Below are 18,502 nucleotides of genomic sequence, written 5' to 3'. Positions count from 1 at the left end.
TTACTTTTGGTCACATCCAACATTTTTGTCTCGTGGCCCTTATCCTCGTCCCTAACATTGCGACTGCTGCCAGTGTACTGTAAGTAGCTCTAAATATTTGATGGAGAGTAATTCACTAATTGACCAGCAGGGAGCGACCTGAGCCCGTGTTGCTATGGGCGTCGAGCCCTCCATAGTCGAGCCTCCTCCTCTCCCTGTTTTCAGCGACGGTGCAGTCTGTCTCCTCTTCATCACAGCGAGAGCTGGATGCGTCCCTCTCGCGTCTCCTCGTCCTCACTGCCGAGCTGTTCTCCAGAGGATTACCTGAAACTGAACGGTAAGATCTACATTTCACACCGGGTGTGTTCTGCTTTCCCTCCCTGTCATCCTCAGATCCGCACCACTGAGAAGTAGATTTATTGACACTGCTGCATCTGCTGGAGGGAGACTGCGGATGGTCCTGCTGTTGGAGGTGTTTTTATTACCGATTTAATTTAAAATTCTTGTTGCCATGATAAATGATCTTTGCTGTTGCATGCACTCGAGCTGGAAAGGGGGACTCGTTGTGAGTGGGCTCACCTCGGTATGTGGGTGTGTGTGTTTAGTGGGGTCAGCCCCTCTGATGTTCTTTCACCTCTGTTTTTTTTTCTCCCGTGTCTGTCATAAATGCAACAACGCCTTAGGTTTTTCCTTCCTGTTTAGGGATCATGTGTTGTTGATGCACTTTATTTTTAGAAGCTGTAAAATGAGGAACAGTGAAATTACATATTTCTGCTGGTGTGTAGTGACCACAGTTGTTACTTAATGTAAGATGTGACAATGAAGCACAGGAGCCTCCATTTTTGTGGCAATAGCTGGTGATTATACAAATTTAACGTAATGTAAGGTGTTGATTTAAAATATCAACAACATAATTATTTTACATGTGCATGTCACATCAACATTTTTCCGGCATGTGTGTTGCCTCTTCACCCTCTGTGTCTTCACTTGTAGATTGTAGAGGCACACACTTTCTCTTGCTTTCTCAATGTGCTTAAGTCACAGAAGATCAGCTGTGAGCTTGTGTTGGTTACACAAAGAAGTCAAGGCCACTGAGGCGTGAAAAAGGGAGGGAGACCAGTGCCTCCATCTTCATCCATCCTCAATATTTCATGAGGATTCCAGATTAAGCATTTAGTGAAGCTTGATGGACAAATGAAGGCCTTGATCTCTGTGCTCTGCTACAGATGTATGACTGCTAACAACGAAAGAGATTCTGTCTCCCTGAGAAAAACAAGTGGTTTGAGCACACACACACTCCCACACAAGCACTCGCTCTAGAATGCACAGATTTCATCAGAATGAAAGTCCCGCCATCATGCTGCATATCAGGAGGCAGGTGGTGGCGGGGGGAGTTGCTGAACAATGGGGGGATGGGGAAACATGCTCAGGGAAGCATGTTGACATTATGAGCATACATTTCCTCAGTCTCCTTAGTGTCACCGCAGGATCATTATCGGCTGTTGCAACCATGAGAAGAAAGCAATCAGGGAATGTAATTTAAAAGGGGGTATGAAAAAAAAGGGGTGGCAGCGACAGGGCCAATGAAGGAAAGAGCCTACGTGCACTGTGTTACAGTATGTGCTGTTTGGGTGGATAAGGCAAATGGGGTCATAAAGGAAGGGAAGAGTGTCACTTCAGTCACTCCAAGTATTATAACTGCACTTTTTCAGCCAGTGAAACCAGCAGCACCCTTTTGTTTCTTCATCAGTCTCCTCCAGACTCCTAGCTCCTCTGAGATTAGTGAAGAGAAAGAGGTTGAAATGAATTAAAAAGTTTAATTATCTCTGTGATACTTTTAATTCATCCAGGATTAGAGACTGTGAAGCAGAAAATTAACAGATACAATGCAAATTCAACTCACAAAAAAAGGGCAAGTAGGTTAAAATAAAAAGGTGAACAAGAGAGGTTTTATGAGATCTAGATGTTAATGTTGGCATTGATGTTATTTCCTAGCCATATTCAACATGTCACTCCCTGTTCTAATGAGTGTCATATGTACAGTATACTTTGTCTGTACACTTGTCTGCAATGCACTGAATTGGACATGGAAATCAATTTAAGAGATGGAGAAGCAATCTCTGCTGCAGCCGAAAAAATCCTGTTAGCAAACAGACTGCAGTTTTTCTCTTGAAACGGGACTTCATTTGTCCAATTTGACATCTCTTGTTGCTACATGTAGGGATTTTAACCCGAGCCGGATCGGTTTAATAGAGTCACAGTAACTGTACAGTATTGTTAGAGACCTGATAGGGAGGCGGGGGAGAGTTACTGTAGGTGTAAGGGAATCTGATTTATTGGTGTCTGCAGTGCAGGTGCTGACACAGCATTTAGTGCAGTGTGTTTGCCTGTACTGCAAACAATACACGTATGTCTTTGGGCCCTCTTTACATCACTAGTACAAAACATAGTATCATTATTTATGTCACCAAAGGAGTTTCCCCTCCTTACTCTAAACATGCAGCGAACTTTATTATCACACAATTTCTTTATTTCAAAAAAAGAATTGGAAACTATTGGACATTTCCTGCTCTGTAGGTGCATTAACAGTAAAAGGACATACATGGTGATCGAAGAGATGAGGTGGAGCAGTAATCAAGGTTAAATGCCTATTGGATGATGAGTTGAACAATAACAAACTGATAACAAAGTTATGCTTTGTTTTCTCCTTGAGCTGGTTTTAGGCAGGTTTTTGTTAAGCTACTGCTTACAATATATGACAAAAGCAACCCGGTATCACTGCAATATACTAATCGCGAATCCTGACGTCTCCCAGTGTGGACCAATGTGATATTTTCACGTCTTGCTGTGATACCGGGTTGGACAAAAGACTACTTAAGTGGGAAAAAAAGAGTTGTCATGGTACCTACTGTAGTTGAACGTGTTCCTGTGAGGGTCTGTTGAAGCTCTCTGAACTCTACAAGTGCAAAGCCACTATAGGTAAAATAGGTAAATTGCAGACATCCTTTATAATGTGCTTTTGCAAAAGACATGAAGGTAAACAGCTTAGATGAAGCATTGTACCACAAATTGATTATTCTGATTAATAGTTAAGTCCTAATCTGATATAAATAGAGAAGAGTGAAGACATCTGCTGACAGCTCACAATCGTCGGGTTGTTAAACAGTAAATACAGCTATAATAATCAGTTATACTGTGGTGCCATCTGCACCGAAACCTTACATTTATTTGACAGTCTTAAACTCAATAGTGAAAGTCAATCCCACATTGTATTACAGATATATCATTTCAACACTTGTGTACCCATTCATAGCTAATGTTGAAAAACAGACGTAAATGCCCCACAGCACAGCATGCTGTCATAATGCCCCCCCCCCCAAACACAGCTCCTCTGCAAGAATTACAAAAATATGCTTATTTTCATGTCAAATAGTGACATGTTGTTGTATCATTGTCGCCTGTTGAGAACATGATCTGGGATTGGTAACATTTATGTGTTTACAGGCTTTTTAAAGCAGCAAAGGCAACTGTAAGCAGTGACTGATGCAGAGGGGAAATCTAGCAGGCCAAATCACAGTTGCTGCAGAATGTAAATGTGGTGCTATAAAAAACTAGCTTGTGCCCTGAGACTATTCACAGTTTTGCGAGGGAAATTCATTGTTTCGGCTATGGAACAAATCCTTTCCTAAGGCAGATACTTCTTGCTCATTCGAAGGCAGTCCAGTGCTGCTGCAAGATGATTATTCAAAGATGATTATTTAAACAGAGGAACTCAGTTAGAATGCAAACATTAGGTATAATTGGAATGTCAGAATATACAGTAGGACACACTATCCGTCTTGCAGCGTTTTCTCCTCTCTTGTCTCTTGAATATATTTTTGTTGTTCTTAAAAACCTACATTTATTGTATTTTCCTGGTATGTTCGGCAAGCTTGAATTCAGAAAAGAAAAGCTTTTTTGGGGTTGAGCTTCCTTTTGTAAATCAACTTCTGAAGCTTGTCTATCAACATGTATGGCAGGAGAGCAGACAACTGAAATCCCATGTATTGTACCCTGAACATTTTCAAGTCATCTTTCATTTGTTGATATTTAAATATGTAATTTTTTGTCTTTATACAGGATAAGGACCACAGATGTCATGAAGATCCATCTTCCGAATTAGACATGATATTCAACATTCTGGTTATTGGTGTACTGGAAAGAGGTCCCTGCTTTCCCACTGAGACTCTTTGATGGCTAGACAGAGTTTTTGTTGCTGATGCCATGGATGATTGATTTTTAAAGTGCTCTTGTGGCGCTCTAAACTCAGAGTTGTTTCCAAAATGAGCGGTCGAGGAGAGCCCTTCCGTGAGGGGGAGTTGAGAAATAACAACCAGCAGACTGACGGTGATGCCAACGCCAATGAGATCCGGACAGAAGATGGCCGGATGATGGCTGAATCTGGCACTATGACTGAAACAGTACAGCAGGACAAAGTCATCATCTGGGGTACAGACTCGCAGTGTGACGACCCCGACCTGGCCGAGTTCGAGATGCTGGAGTGTCAGGAGCTGGAGGCCTACGTGGTGGAGGATGGCAAGGACTTTGTCGGGGTTGCTGGGCGAAAAAAGCGTCAAGACCCGAATACATCCCGCAGCAAAGGTTCAGCTGACCATGTGACGGATAATAAGAGCAGGGGAGAGAGACAGACTATTCTGCATGGAGCCAGTGAGCAGGACACCAATGCCTCTCAGAAATCTGAGAGCAGAGAGTTGTCCAAGGCTGAGTTAAGTTCAGAAACGGATGTCTTTGTGTCCTGTCTGTCCACCATTTCAAGCATGGACACTGCTATGGACACTACTGTCAGATCCCAGACAACAGACTCCTGGCACATTGCCTCTGGGCCTTACTCAACCATCTCAGAAGACTTGACTCTGACAACTGACAATGTCCCTGAGAGAGGCAAGGTCTCTCAGAGAGCTGATCATCATCCCCTCCCCTCAGGAGAAAACACAATACACGGGATAGATGTGGACATGAATTTGAATTCAACAGTTCAATCTGAGGATTTGGTATCAGAGGCACAAGTCAGCAATGGAGTTTTTATGTGTAAGGATGCCTTTGATGAACACAGGAAGAACAATAACCAGATAAATAAAGCAGGCAATGCTATTGTAGAGGGAGAATTTGATAAAAGGAGAAGTACTGAGCACAAGGGTTTACCCACAACAAAAACAGCACACGAACAAAGCAACATTAAAATGGATAAAAGCACACAAGCTGACGAGGCCCCAGATGTGAACTTCAGCCCGTCAAAAACAGGTACAAAGGGGAATCAGTCATCCTTTGAATCCAAAGCCATGAAGAAACAAGGATCATTTGATAACTCGTTGAAAAAACAATACCCTCCTGAATGGAGTTACAAAAAACAGCCATCGTTTGAAACTACTTTAAAGAAGCAGCCATCCTTTGAAAACACCTTCAACAAGCAGGGCTCTTTTGAGAACACAGTACTCTCCAGTTATTCAAGTCTGGAGAGGAGGAAGCCATGGGGAAGCCCAAGTCGACCAGTAACTCCTACTTCCCCTAAAATAACTTCTGGTTCCCCCAAGAGACGACTGCCTGGGTCTCCAGCGAAGGTCCAGAGCATCAGGTCTCTGAGCTTCGAGCGCAGCGACTCCCCTCAGAGAGGTTTGGGTCCAACTGTCAGACCACCAGGTAAGACAGGTCTGAGCAGCTGCATCCCCAAACCTGTCTCTTCTCAGCAGAAAGAGCCTGAACCCAGGAGGTCTTCTCCTCCCCAGAAGCCTAAAAATGTCCGACCCAAAATAATCACCTATGTTCGAAAGAATCCTCAAGCTAAACCGCAAGGGACAGAAGTCCCAATTGAAGGCTCTCCACTCCCACAAAGAATATCCTCTTACTCCAGCCCACCAGCTCAGAAAGATGCAAAGGTTGGTACTCAACCTAAATCCTCGCCGGTGCTATGCTCCTCCAACCTGCTGTTTGACAAATATCGACAGGAGATGCCGAAGTCAGGTTACCATCCTCCAGGCATGGCTTCTGCTGGGGTAAAACCTCCAGGCAACACCGCTCCTCAAAGGTTGAGTGGGAAGTCGGGCAGTTTTCATGAGGATATTCCAGAAAAAACACTCCAAGAGGTGAGTCATTGATAAGAAGAACGGGTGCTATTAGTTGTTGAAACCAATACATTAAAATAACATGCAAATTACAAAATATCTAAGTAATACAAAAGCTTGAAAAAGTAAACTTAAACTTATTTGGAACTCTCCTTAACCCTCTGAAAGTAAATAAACAAGTTATGTACAGTCTGTTACTATCTTACCAAACAGTAATGCTAACGATAAATGTCACAGTTGCTAAATGCTGAAAAAGTCACTTAAGGTTGCTTGTATCTTTTTTGATGTGGCTAACATTCATGCGGTCACATGTTATGGTATGCAGCACTTCTATACAGTCTATGCAGCCTCATCTTTTGATCAAGGATGCCAAAATTGTTCACACATTTGCAATGTTTTCATGTAGTAATGAGTGAAATAATCTACTTTATAATTGCATCATAACCATAATATTTCCTGTCTGATTAAATATGTGATGTGATGACAGTGACTGTATTTATAATGTTCCTCCTCAGAATGTTTCCCAGGATGGATGCAGTGTCTATCGCTCACCCAGAGCTCTGAGGCCTCAGCTGGGGTTAGGAGCGGTCACCAGGCAGCCTGCAGCCAAGACAAGAGTTCAGATGGGTCAGAGGTCAGCCCCAGTCCCAGGCCAGTCTGCTCAGCCAGCCGGAGCGTCCAACCAAGGCAACCAGGACCCTGCAGGTGAGATGGTGGTCTGCTGGCCAATTTGGTGGACATTACGTTATGTGTTTATGTTGCAAAATGAATGGTTCTAAACCATAAAGACCATTGTGGGAATATATATCATTAGAGCTTTTTCATCTGCAAACATTGCTATTCTGTGCCGTCCCATCCTCCTCTAGTCGAGCTGCAGAGAAAAATGTCGGCACGCTGAGTGATTCACCTAATTTCTTTTTCCCCCTGGATGCGTTAGATGAGGCTTGGCTTTTTGCACCTAAACTCTTTGAAGTGCAAACCATTTGAAAGCAATGTAACACACACATCCTACCCACTTGCACTGCATATTTCTACCTTCTCACATAAATAATCTAGTCAGCTTCCACATATGGTGTCTCTTATTATGTCCAATTTAATCAGAATGATAGTTGTCATATGTTTTTTTGGCTACATGTGTGTTGAATGTTGTGCTGTTTTATGTAAGTAAATCATATGTTCTTCACTCACAACAATGAGAAAGGTCTTCTTACACCATCTGCATCTGTGAAAAATAATCCTGATCCTAAAGTTATTTTAATTCAGGTCTGTCAAGAACTTTAGTAACACTAACAAATCAGGGATGGCACAATTATTTAACCTACAATTGCCAAGTGTAATGTCATTCATGGAATATCAGTTTCAATATTGAATTTGACGAAATCATATTTCTAATTTTACTTCTACATTCCCTATGTGTACGTTTGTAATAGACACAGAATGTGTGTCCCATATCTTATAAGGCTCCCCCACTAATATTGCATATTTCCTCATGAACCTCCAGGAGATCAGAAGAGGTCTGGTCTCCGTCCTCCAGGCTTCTCCGCCCTGCCAAATTCCCGTCTGGCTACCCTCGGCTTTGTCCGTAGCTCCAGTGCCTCATCTGTGTCCAGCAACCAATCAAACGACAGCAATCAAAGCGATCCCTGCCGACCCTCTGAGCGTGAGTCACACTCAACATATTTTGAATATGAATTAGGGCTAAACCGTTTTCACTACTTTATTTTAAAGATATTTCGGACGTCAGACAGTGCTCCGACGGGTTTTCCAGGTTTAGGTTTTATCACGTCTACATCTCCTCGTTAGTTTACCAGAAGTCATGGCTGCTTCTGCTATCCTCTGTTACTATAGTAACCACCGCTCACTTCCTTTCATTTTTCATGCATTTTATCACAAGTAGGCACTGAAAGCTGCTGCACCACCGAGGCTGCGATGAAGAAATATTTAAGTTGCTCTCCTCCCCCTGCTGCACACTGCAGCATTTATCCTTCATGATACTTTATTCTTGATTTAGGGAAATGCACTGGATAAGCTTATAGGCCTATCTCTGAGTTTGACAGAGATGTAAGAAATGTGTCAAAACAAGCTGAAGCGTTTCCAGCTACTTACAGATTTTAATGATTATATGCATAGGAGTCCAAATGTGTTATGTTACAACATAGAGCTACTGCAGAATAATTTGTTCATATTGCTGACTCATACTGTACCATGCAATATCTGAAAAAATGCTGACATACTAAAACGTTTTTCCCTCCTTCATTTTTACATTCATCCCATGATCCCACACAAAGTGACACTTCTAACAGCTGTACTGATTCAATCTTTGCTTAATGACTGTCTGCTACCTTGGTTTTACTATGAATATCAAATGTACAAAGAAACAAGAACAAGAAAAAGTTTATTCAAAACACCCCGATGAATTGTCTAGATAAGCTTGCAATTGTTTAAGCTTAAGTGTCCCGGTGGCATTTGTACTGACTGTGCTGATATGATGATGAGTTATTGCAGTCATCGCTTGAGTGTCACCACATTTGTTTCAGCCTTAAACCGCTGACTGCTACCATTTCCTGCCCTTCACTTTTACTGTATAATTCTGAACTTCTGGATTCAGACACTCCTTCAGCTTCTTGTTCAGGTAGGGTCCTTACACTGGGAAAGAAAGATAAAAGATGCTGTCTCATGCACGATGCAGACCCTTAGCCAGTAGCAGATTTCCTTATGTATAATCTCTGAAATGAAAATGTTTCGGCAGCAGCGGCGGCTGCAGTATGTGTCAAAAAGAGAGAGGCAGGGTGTGGTATGACAGGATAATCTGTTAAAGCTGTTTTTACTCCAACACTTCCAACCAACCTCTCTCTTACTGATGGATATCCCCCGCAAACGTTCATCGAAGTCAAGTGAGATAATGGTCTTTCTGCTTTAGATTCCCCTCCGTAAAAGTCTCCAATGTACACTTTACTGGGTTATTTTCGTACTTTTCGTACACTGATTCATCAGAAAACAAGCACAGCGTAAGATGATAACCTGTAGTCATGTAAATGTGGCCTACTCAGTTTTTATTGCCATTGTTGTCTGTTTTATCTTGGGTACAGATATGCTGTGTTGTTATCAGCTGCTTTAGTAAATAGATGGATGTACCTGATATTAGACTGGCAGCTTGCACGGCGGTGTTCCCCTTCAGGCTGTAGCTGCAGACTGAGATGCATACATATGCATTATAATGCCACTGTATGCCTTGAATGAAGCCACATTAACTGGAGATGCACTTTAACAAAATATTTGGACTGAGAGTGAGTACATCCCTCCATTATGAGCACCAGGACGCTGGTGACGTATCAAATGAAATGTTCAGTTAGCTCAGTGAGTGCACTCTACTGTGTGTGTTACACTGCAGGCAAGATACAATAGTTATGTTGTCAGTGTTTGCGCTACAGTTTGTGTGTCAGTGGTACTCAGTGATAACTGTTTACACTGTTTGCACTTACTAGTATTAGTATAAAAATATATATAATAGAGTATCACATTTACAGAAACATTTACAGATATTCAGTTTTTCTAAAAAAAAATCATAGTAAAGTAAATATATTAGCATTTTGGACTGTTGGTCACACAAAACAAGCCATCTGAATGCTGCGTTGATCCCTGACATTTCATAGACATGGTATAGCTCTTAGAGACTAAATATATTTATGAATCCAACTTCATGCGTTGCGTACCAGTCCCTTCACAGCCGTTGAAGCAGCACAAATCTCTGTGGCATGTTATGAATACTAAGCCTCTTCTCCTGCGGATCAATCTCTCAGCCCTGTGATGACTTGCAGGAAAAAAAAGCCACCAGACAGTCTTTTCTCAAGAGGAGATCTGATAAAACTGAGTGAGGTGTTACAGTGTAGTAGACCAATTTCAGTTTTAAACACATTTTTAACAAAGAGCTTTAACAATTGCTTATGTTAATGGTAATTGTCCTTAAAAGTATACAATACATGATAAAAAAAGAAAATAATGTTGTCTGACAACATGATAAAAACGACTAATCACTTGATATTCCTGTAATATCAGTCTGAAATTGTGTATTTTCAGTATTTGCACGACACAAGCCAGACATCTCAATAAAAAAAAAGCTTATTCTAAATTAGATTGAGAGGAATAATTGAGAAATGATAAATGAGAAGTGCACATACAGTAGATATAAAGGTAAGCATGATTGCAAATCCAAAGCAAAATGCCTGTATTCAATCCACTTCAAATGTCTGTTCTCAGTTGAGTTGGTCACCAGCAGAGCAGAGTCCTTCTTGCTTCATGCTGGTGTAACACTGATCTCTGGAGGCTTGCAGCAGGGATGGATTTGTACTGTATATGCAGGTTAAAAGAAGCATTCAGCAGTGTGAGTCAGCCTCCAGCCGTGTCCTTCAGACAAACCACTTCTTGGCTCAGCCTCATTTTAGTAAGACGCCTTTGGAAAAAAGCATCATCTGAATCTCCCAGGTGAATATGCTGCAGAGAGGAGAGCTACAGTGATCCCACATGAGGTTTCACACAGGTCCTGGGCATGTTGTCATCAAAAATGACTTCATTTATTTGAAGTCTAATTATATACATGTATTGCTACAACAGTGTATTGTTTCATCTGTGATTTCAGCATCATTAAACAATCCTATGACTTATTCATCCTTTGACAATATATATTTTATTTCAAGGGCACAAACCTGTCCTTCCTTCCTCGTTGAGAGTGCTGAGGCACCTATAGGTGCAGCATGTGTCAGCAGCAGTGTTATCGATTGAGGAGCTGAATATTTCATGAAAAGTAAGCGATCCACTTTCCCTTACTGACAAAGGAAAGCTAAATGCAGATTTTTTTTAAATAGTACTTGAATCCAGAGTTTATCCGGAATGTTATAAAATATAACACCAATGTATGACAACAAGGATCTCCCTGTACGCGTGGTGGAAAGCTTTCATCTTGGTGATGTGTTTCTGTTGGACTTCTCCCTTGTACAGCCTCAGTTTTTCTACGAATCAAAGCCTTTCATTTTTTCAGTAAGCTTGGGGCGTGATAACAGCTGTTATGAATAATTGAGATGTTTGCAACATGCTGCTGCTTTGCTAGTCTTAATTAATTTCTGCAGTTAAGGAAATAAAAACTCTCTAAGGAAAGTCGATAACGTGCCCATCCTTGATCCTGAAAATGTAAATGCAAGGAGTAAAGGTCCGATGATCCTCAATAGGTCAGTGAGAGGTGACATACTGTACAGGGGTGTCAATAGCAGTGACAAAATATACAGTATATATTTTACATTTCCAAAAGGGATTTACTTTAGGTCATTTACTATATAAATTAATTGAACAACACATGTACAAAAAACATGACTAATTAATGCTACAATGCTTCCATCCCATGGGGTTTTCATTTTTTCTTGCAGTTTTCACCTGTTAAGCCCCGAGCCTGTTTTCCAGGTCTCAGGCTCGAAAATGACATTCCCAGAACAAATGACCATAACTACACTTCTAAAAGGGGGAAATTAATAATCGTTTTTCTCAAAGCAATGATAAACCTGTAAGTTGGATGTAGAAGAGTCAGAATCAATATAGATCTTTTTTATTTTAAAGTAAATTCAGATTGAACATAATAAAAAAATGTAAATGATTGTGTCCGTCCAAAAAAAAACACATTACTTATAGTGAAAACCACCCTTGAATGATGGGATGGTAGACTAAAAGCTTTAGGAATCCAAACTATAACATATAATAAGTACCCTGTATCAAGATTGATGCAAAACAAGTTACATTTGACCTTTTTAGAGAGATTTAGCAACAAAAAAACACTTCTGGGGTCATTTGGGTGGATTTGACCTATCTCTGGCCCCCTTTGGTCGATTTTGATGATTGACTTCTTTTTTTAACCGCTAGAGTCAATGGAATCGAGGGAAAGTTCCACATACACACACACGTTACCAAATAAGGAGTGAGAGTGACGCGTAGCAAAAACCGGAAGCTGCACTACAGTCTGGTGGCTACCATTAGCAGCTAATATTTATTCTCCGATTTTTGCATAAAAATGGAATTATGGATTATCAATAATTTTTTCAAAGTGACAGACACATTGGATTAACCTATGGATTAACCTTCAGCCGCGTTTTTCTCGTTTTAATGCCATTGAACACGACTTTTGATCAGAATAACAGCTAAAGGTGAGCATATCTCCGTGTTTTGCTACCTAAAGCTACGTCGTGTGTTGTCTGTATTTTCTTCCCCTGTCGCGAGTTCTGATCGCTCAGTGGTGATACTTATATTTCTATAATCTGTGGAATCTCAGGATGTTAGCTAAACTTGTTTGTGCAGATCCAATAAGTATATCGATCTATACCTAGAGTTTTGTGCTAAGTGCGTTAGCATGTTTTCGCTCAGGGCTCATTTAGACCCTTCTTGTGAGACTTGTGTTTTGTTTCGGTGAAAAATGGTTCGTATCATCAGTTAGCTGAGTTTCTTCCCGTTAGGAGGGTATGACACATTCATAGTTTTTTTAATATTAAGAAGCCCTGAGACATAGTGTCGTGAAAAAAAAAAAAAATACCCGCCGAGGGGGTCTTTGGGGCTTAACAGGTTTTTAACAAACCAAGCTTTGTTCATGAGAATGTGAATAATGATGTGAATAATGCAGGCCAAGTTGCAAACATATATTTGATGTGTATTGTCACGTACCATTAGAAGGAACATCTTTTGAGTATGTGCAGCCATACTCAAAATACTTAAATTCTCAGTAACGCAATGTGATGTCGGCTAATGTTGAACATTTTATACCCCCATTTTCTCATGCACCAAACTGAAAAATGTAATGTAATTGGTAACTTTTTAAAATCCTGACTCTATGACTTAATTTGTCTGTTCTCTCACACCCTTCCTGCTCTTCAGACCATGGCAGTGGCAGCGATGACACACCTCACCAACACGCCCCTCAGCCTCCCAACGCCCCCAGCCTGCAGCGCCGCAGTCTGCCCCCGCAGGGCTGCTCCCCGCTCGGTACGTAGCCTTGTGTGTGTAGGATGTGCAATGTTAAAGATAACATCCTTATGCTGCTGTTTCAATAACCCCCATATCAAGGTTACGCTGTCCTGTGATCACATGACCCTTTACAAATGATACCTAAATGGCCTAGTTGACTTTTTAGTGAGGTGTTGATTTTCCAAGGTCTCTTATCTGTATGTTATTTATTCTCAAAATACAATTGTAAGATTCTAACCACGAGGGAAAAGTAAATAGTCTTGCTCCCTTTACGAAAATCGAACACACTTGGTCTTTGTCAGGGCATTTTCATTTGTGTTCATCATTTCATTAATTGCCTCCCTGAGGATCCTTCAGAGAATTATGGGAGGCGTGTGGCGCAGTGGGTTAGTGCGCTGATCTTTGAATCAAAGGATAGCAAGTTCGAGTCGCACTGCAGTCAGCATGTCGTTGTGTCCCTGGGCAAGACACTTCACCCCAAATTGCTCCTGTGGGGATTGCCCACAGTATTGAGTATGTAACAGAAAGCGACGCAACTTCTGGTCCAGGCTCTCGTCATCTCACGCCTAGACTACTGCAACTCCCTCCTTGCTGGTCTTCCTGCATGTGCCATCCGACCTCTGCAGCTCATCCAGAATGCAGCGGCTCGTCTGGTCTTCAACCTTCCAACATTTTCCCACACCACACCGCTCCTCCACTCCCTTCACTGGCTTCCAGTAACTGCTAGAATCCACTTCAAGACACTGGTACTTGCGTACCATGCTGTGAATGGATCTGGCCCTTCCTACATCCAGGACATGGTTAAACTGTACACCCCAGCACATGCACTCCGCTCTGCATCAGCCAAAACGGCTCGAGCAAAAACACGTCGGTTTGCTATCCTGGCTCCAAAATGGTGGAATGAGCTCCCCATTGACATCAGGACAGCAGAAAGCCTACACATCTTCCGGCGCAGACTGAAAACTCATCTCTTTCGACTCCACTTCGAGCGATAGAATTACTAACCACTTATATACTAATAAAGGACTGGCTTATCTAAAGCCAGCTGAGTAGCACTTGAAATGTTTTGGCTCTATGAAACCTGATGTACTTATATGATTCTGTTTTCTTCAAGTTTGTATTTTCTTGGTCGAATGCACTATTGTAAGTCGCTTTGGATAAAAGCGTCAGCTAAATGCAATGTAATGTAATGTAATGTAATGTAATGTAATGCAATGTAATGCAATGTAATGTAATGTAAGTCGCTTTGGATAAAAGCGTCTAACAAGTAACATGTCATGTAATGTAATTAGTAGCCTGGTTGTCTCTGCATGTAATTAAACATGATTATTAGAATTACGTATCTTAGCACAAAATAATCATTAAAGGACTTTACAGACAAAACCAGGAATCCTCTTTTTATTTCCCCCCATGTGTTTTGATAAATAAATAAAACCTCTAAAATGAGCTGGAAGAATTTGAAGCTGAGGTGGAACCACAAAGCATCTTCATGGTGATAAAGATTTTATAGCACCACAGCATGATTGATTGTTCCTCCTGACAGGCGCGTCACGCCCAGTGTTCATTTCCCTTTCCCAGTGAGAGATATTATTTTAGATTGAAAAAAGCAATGCAACATGAAACATAATTAACCTATAAAAGTGAGCCCTGCTGTAATGCATTTTACTGTTGCTTTGTATTGCAACACATCACTGATACAGTATCATATAGTACTCCCTCTCTGCTGATGTAGGCGTCTTTGTTGTTGGTTGGTGCACCTTGTGGCCTGTGTTAGCACCATAGACTGTATGGTTAGCACCTTTACAGTGAATGTGGAGTATCAGCACCATCCAGTGGCACAGAGTGTGTTTCAGTGAGAGCCAGGAGCATCTCAGCCTCTTGCCACAGAGCCTGTGTGAACAAGTGGAGCAGCGACTCCAGCTGGTGGTCACTGACTGTACCACACTGCTCCTCACTCAGACCCTTCCCCAACTATGGGATACAGTAGTTCCCAACCTTTTTTGGTTTTAAACTTTGAGACAAAAGATTGATTTCACCTTCTCAGATGAATTCAATAGAATAATGTAAAGGCAAGAAGAATGTGTATGTTTCCCTGGTCGAAATCAAATATTGGAAAGTTTAAAAAATAACAGCTTTTTGTTTTACTATATCATGTTTTTCATCTTCATACCGATTTACAGTAATACATGAATGGCTCAACAAAATAATCTTGTGTGTAAATTATGGCTACCACACTGATGGTAGCCATACAGTACCATATTATGATTATTACAGTACCATATTGTCCTCATCTTTATCTTGTTTATATATGTTTATTTTAATTTTTTAACAATATCCCAAAAATATCCAGAAAAATTCTTTAAGATTTAAAGAAGTACTTTAATTTTCCAAAATAGCACAAAAAGTACCTTGTTTTCATGTTTTACTGAATAACAATTATGTGTGGCCCTTTCATTTTAAGCAACATTTGAATTTCTGTAGCAGGTCAAATGGAACCTAATTTAATCTTCTTTGAAAAGGTGCAAAAAATAATCGTAGACATAGGAAACCATTTATAAACCTTCATGTTTTGCATGTTATCTTAAATGTGAGATAAGAACAAAATGTCTACGGCGTCTTATAAAAGGGTGTTCATGAAATAGAAAATACTATAATGATGCCTTTAAATACCTCAACTGTAACTCATGTGACAATAATCTATCTATGAACAAATCTTTATGAGAGAAAACAAGTGTATTTCTCCTGTTTCAAATATATTCTATAACATATTAACCTGTCTCTTTACTGCACAGCCTCTAGGAGAGAGATGCAGAAGGACATGGAGGCTGCACCAAAGTCCTCTCCTAAAAGATTTGCTGTGGTTTCGCCAAAGCCACAGTCCCCTGGTAAGTCTTGCAATAATTAATGTTAATGTAAATACAAATTGTATGCTCATCCAGTATGTATCTGATATGGTATGTTTTTTTTCTTAAGTGCTACATCGGGAGTAAAGCAGCAGTCGCAATAATGCAGCACCATCAGTTGCTACTGTACCTTTAAATTGTACAGTCACTCACTCTCTCTCTCTCTCTCAACGCTTCATTACAAGACCCATGGCAGCCTGCTGTTGTCATAGCAACAAGCTACAGGAGCAGTAATGCTGGGATGGCTCTTTCAGTAGAAAACCCTGCTGGGTCAGATTACCACAACAAGTCAGCATTTGTCCTTTTCCCAGAGAGCACACAGACAGATTATCAGCTGGGTAGAGTTACAGTTCAATTTCACTACTGCTCACATGATGCACTCATGTTTTCCCACTATGATTGTTAAGATATGAGGAGGAAACGGCAGCTCATTGATGAGCAGTGAGATGACTTGAGTAACAGAAAGACAATTTTCCACCAGGTGGGAGGATATAAACCACTGTGGCTCCAACCAATCAGCGCTTTATTTCTACAGCTACGAGAGTATACCAACTGCTAATAGTATCTGCAGTATAAATCTGCTTTTTAGTATTGCTATTGGATATTGATCAATGTTAATTCTGTTTTTGTCTATTAATTATTTTCTAAAGGTAAAAAAAATAAGAGGTGGAGTATTGTTTCAAAGAAAGTCATTAGTCAAAACAAAACACAATATTTCAATTTAATGTGATATAAAACTGAGACAAGAACACAACACTCTGAATGAAACTAGCTAATAATTGGCCTTTACATGACGTATTGTAATGTCTGTAATTTTCACTCTCGATCTTTACTTGCTGGTGCATTATTTAAGAAGAAATGGTTGATTAGTTCTAATAAAATACATATGGTATACTTGGTTATTGTGTCTGTATTTCATTAAGTTTGTTATGAGTGAAAACATTTCATCATATTGTTTTTGTCCTCCTGCTCTTTGTTTCTTTAGTTCGGGGGCGGACGGCAGCAGTTCACGGCGCTGTTCGGACTGAGCGGGCCCAGGAGATGGACCGGGTTCTGATCCAGCAGCTGAGGGAGCGCTGTGAGCAGCAGGACCTGCAGGTTCAGAGCCTTCAGGCCCAGCTAAAGAAAGCCTCTCTGTGTCTGGACGTTTTCAGCATCACTACCCAGCATTTCTGTATCAAGGTAGGCTACAGCAGAGCTCTGTGAACTCCACCGGGTTGACCTGCAAGCAATATTGGTCTTGCCATCACTTTGAGAGCCCCGTTAAATGTTTTAAAGTCCAAACCTGAATGAATCCTACATTAAAAACAGCCAGTCCCCTTCGTTCTTAGCTCTGTTTTAGGAAGCTATGACAAGTCATTCATTCACGATATTAATCCCAGTATACCATGGCTTTCATTTCTGATAAATTAACTCATTAATGTCATGAATTTGATCAATTCCAAGATTAGAAAGTTGGAGGTTCAGAAGGGATGCATTTTGAGAGATTTAAAGATATTTAATATCAATTATTTTGTAATTAGCCAAGGTCAAAACAGCCCTTGTTTGCATTTACATTTTTGTGGAACAGAAGCATAACTTGACAAGTTGAATTTGACATGCATCATGATGGATGGATCTTTGCTGGTTGGTTACTGGTTGGTTTTCATGCCACAAGGAATAACAGTAATAGCGTTTCACTTCAGCTTCTAGAATAAAGAATAAAGGAATGTCTTATTTACAGAGGGTAGAAAAGTGTCATGCAGAATCCTGTATTTATATGTTATCTTTTGTCCATATCAAAAATGTGCATGCTAGTTAATCCTGCTGTTGCAGATATGTTCCGGGCTAATACACCCGTGTAGGAAGGGAAAGCTGTTGCAAGCGTCAGAATGCAACTACAAAGCACTACGCACCAACTACACCTGAAGCATCTAGCTTTTGATGTCAGCTTTACTTTGTTCACATAGCCTGTCACTTTGAATACGTTGGGAATACCTACAAAGCAGAAGGATGTGTCAGTAAAATGTGTGAGGAAGATGAGGGGAAATACAAATGGTGTTTTTTTCCATTTCATTCAAAGGGAAATTATGTTTGATGTATAATGGCTTTTCATATCTTCATTGAGTAAATTAGAATGTATTCAATAGAGCTGGCTGGCCTTTCATGTCAGGTCTGTCCTAAAACTGCTGAATTGTCGAGTGAATGGGATACAAACACATTTGTTATCCATTTTAAATATCTGAATTGGTACGTCTCAAGCGTATTTTGCTGTTGTATAAGATGATCTCTGTTGTTGGTGTGTGTTGTGCATCTAGAGTATGGATGAAGCTCTTGTTTATTGCCCTTTCCTGGTCCTCTGCCTCCATTTCCCAGCACCACCCACGGGTTCTGCTCTACAGTAGGAGATGATATATGAGATTAGAGCTGCCAGCCTGTGCCTCGCGGTGCTATGACTGAGAGTGATTGTCTAATGGAAAGAGTACTCAAGGTCGGAGGGGGGAAGACAGCTAGGCTCCCCTTTAA

General features: G+C 40.8%; 1 protein-coding gene across 1 annotated transcript; it reads left to right on the top strand.

Annotated features, from left to right (window-relative positions):
• Positions 1–303: 303 nt before the first annotated feature.
• LOC117468999 (microtubule-associated tumor suppressor candidate 2 homolog) lies at positions 304–18,381 on the top strand. The gene is made up of 8 exons (XM_034113392.1): positions 304–316; positions 4,099–6,119; positions 6,614–6,803; positions 7,600–7,758; positions 13,005–13,112; positions 15,887–15,979; positions 16,983–17,179; positions 18,295–18,381. Exons 2-8 carry the CDS (start codon positions 4,302–4,304, stop codon positions 18,379–18,381), a joined length of 2,652 nt encoding a protein of 883 aa, XP_033969283.1. The 5' UTR covers positions 304–316; positions 4,099–4,301.
• Positions 18,382–18,502: the final 121 nt, after the last annotated feature.

Source organism: Trematomus bernacchii, unplaced genomic scaffold (genome assembly GCF_902827165.1).
Source record: "Trematomus bernacchii unplaced genomic scaffold, fTreBer1.1, whole genome shotgun sequence".
Classification (NCBI taxonomy): domain Eukaryota; kingdom Metazoa; phylum Chordata; class Actinopteri; order Perciformes; family Nototheniidae; genus Trematomus; species Trematomus bernacchii.
The sequence above is the reverse complement of the archived record's forward strand: the minus strand, read 5'-3'. Positions and strand labels throughout refer to the sequence as shown.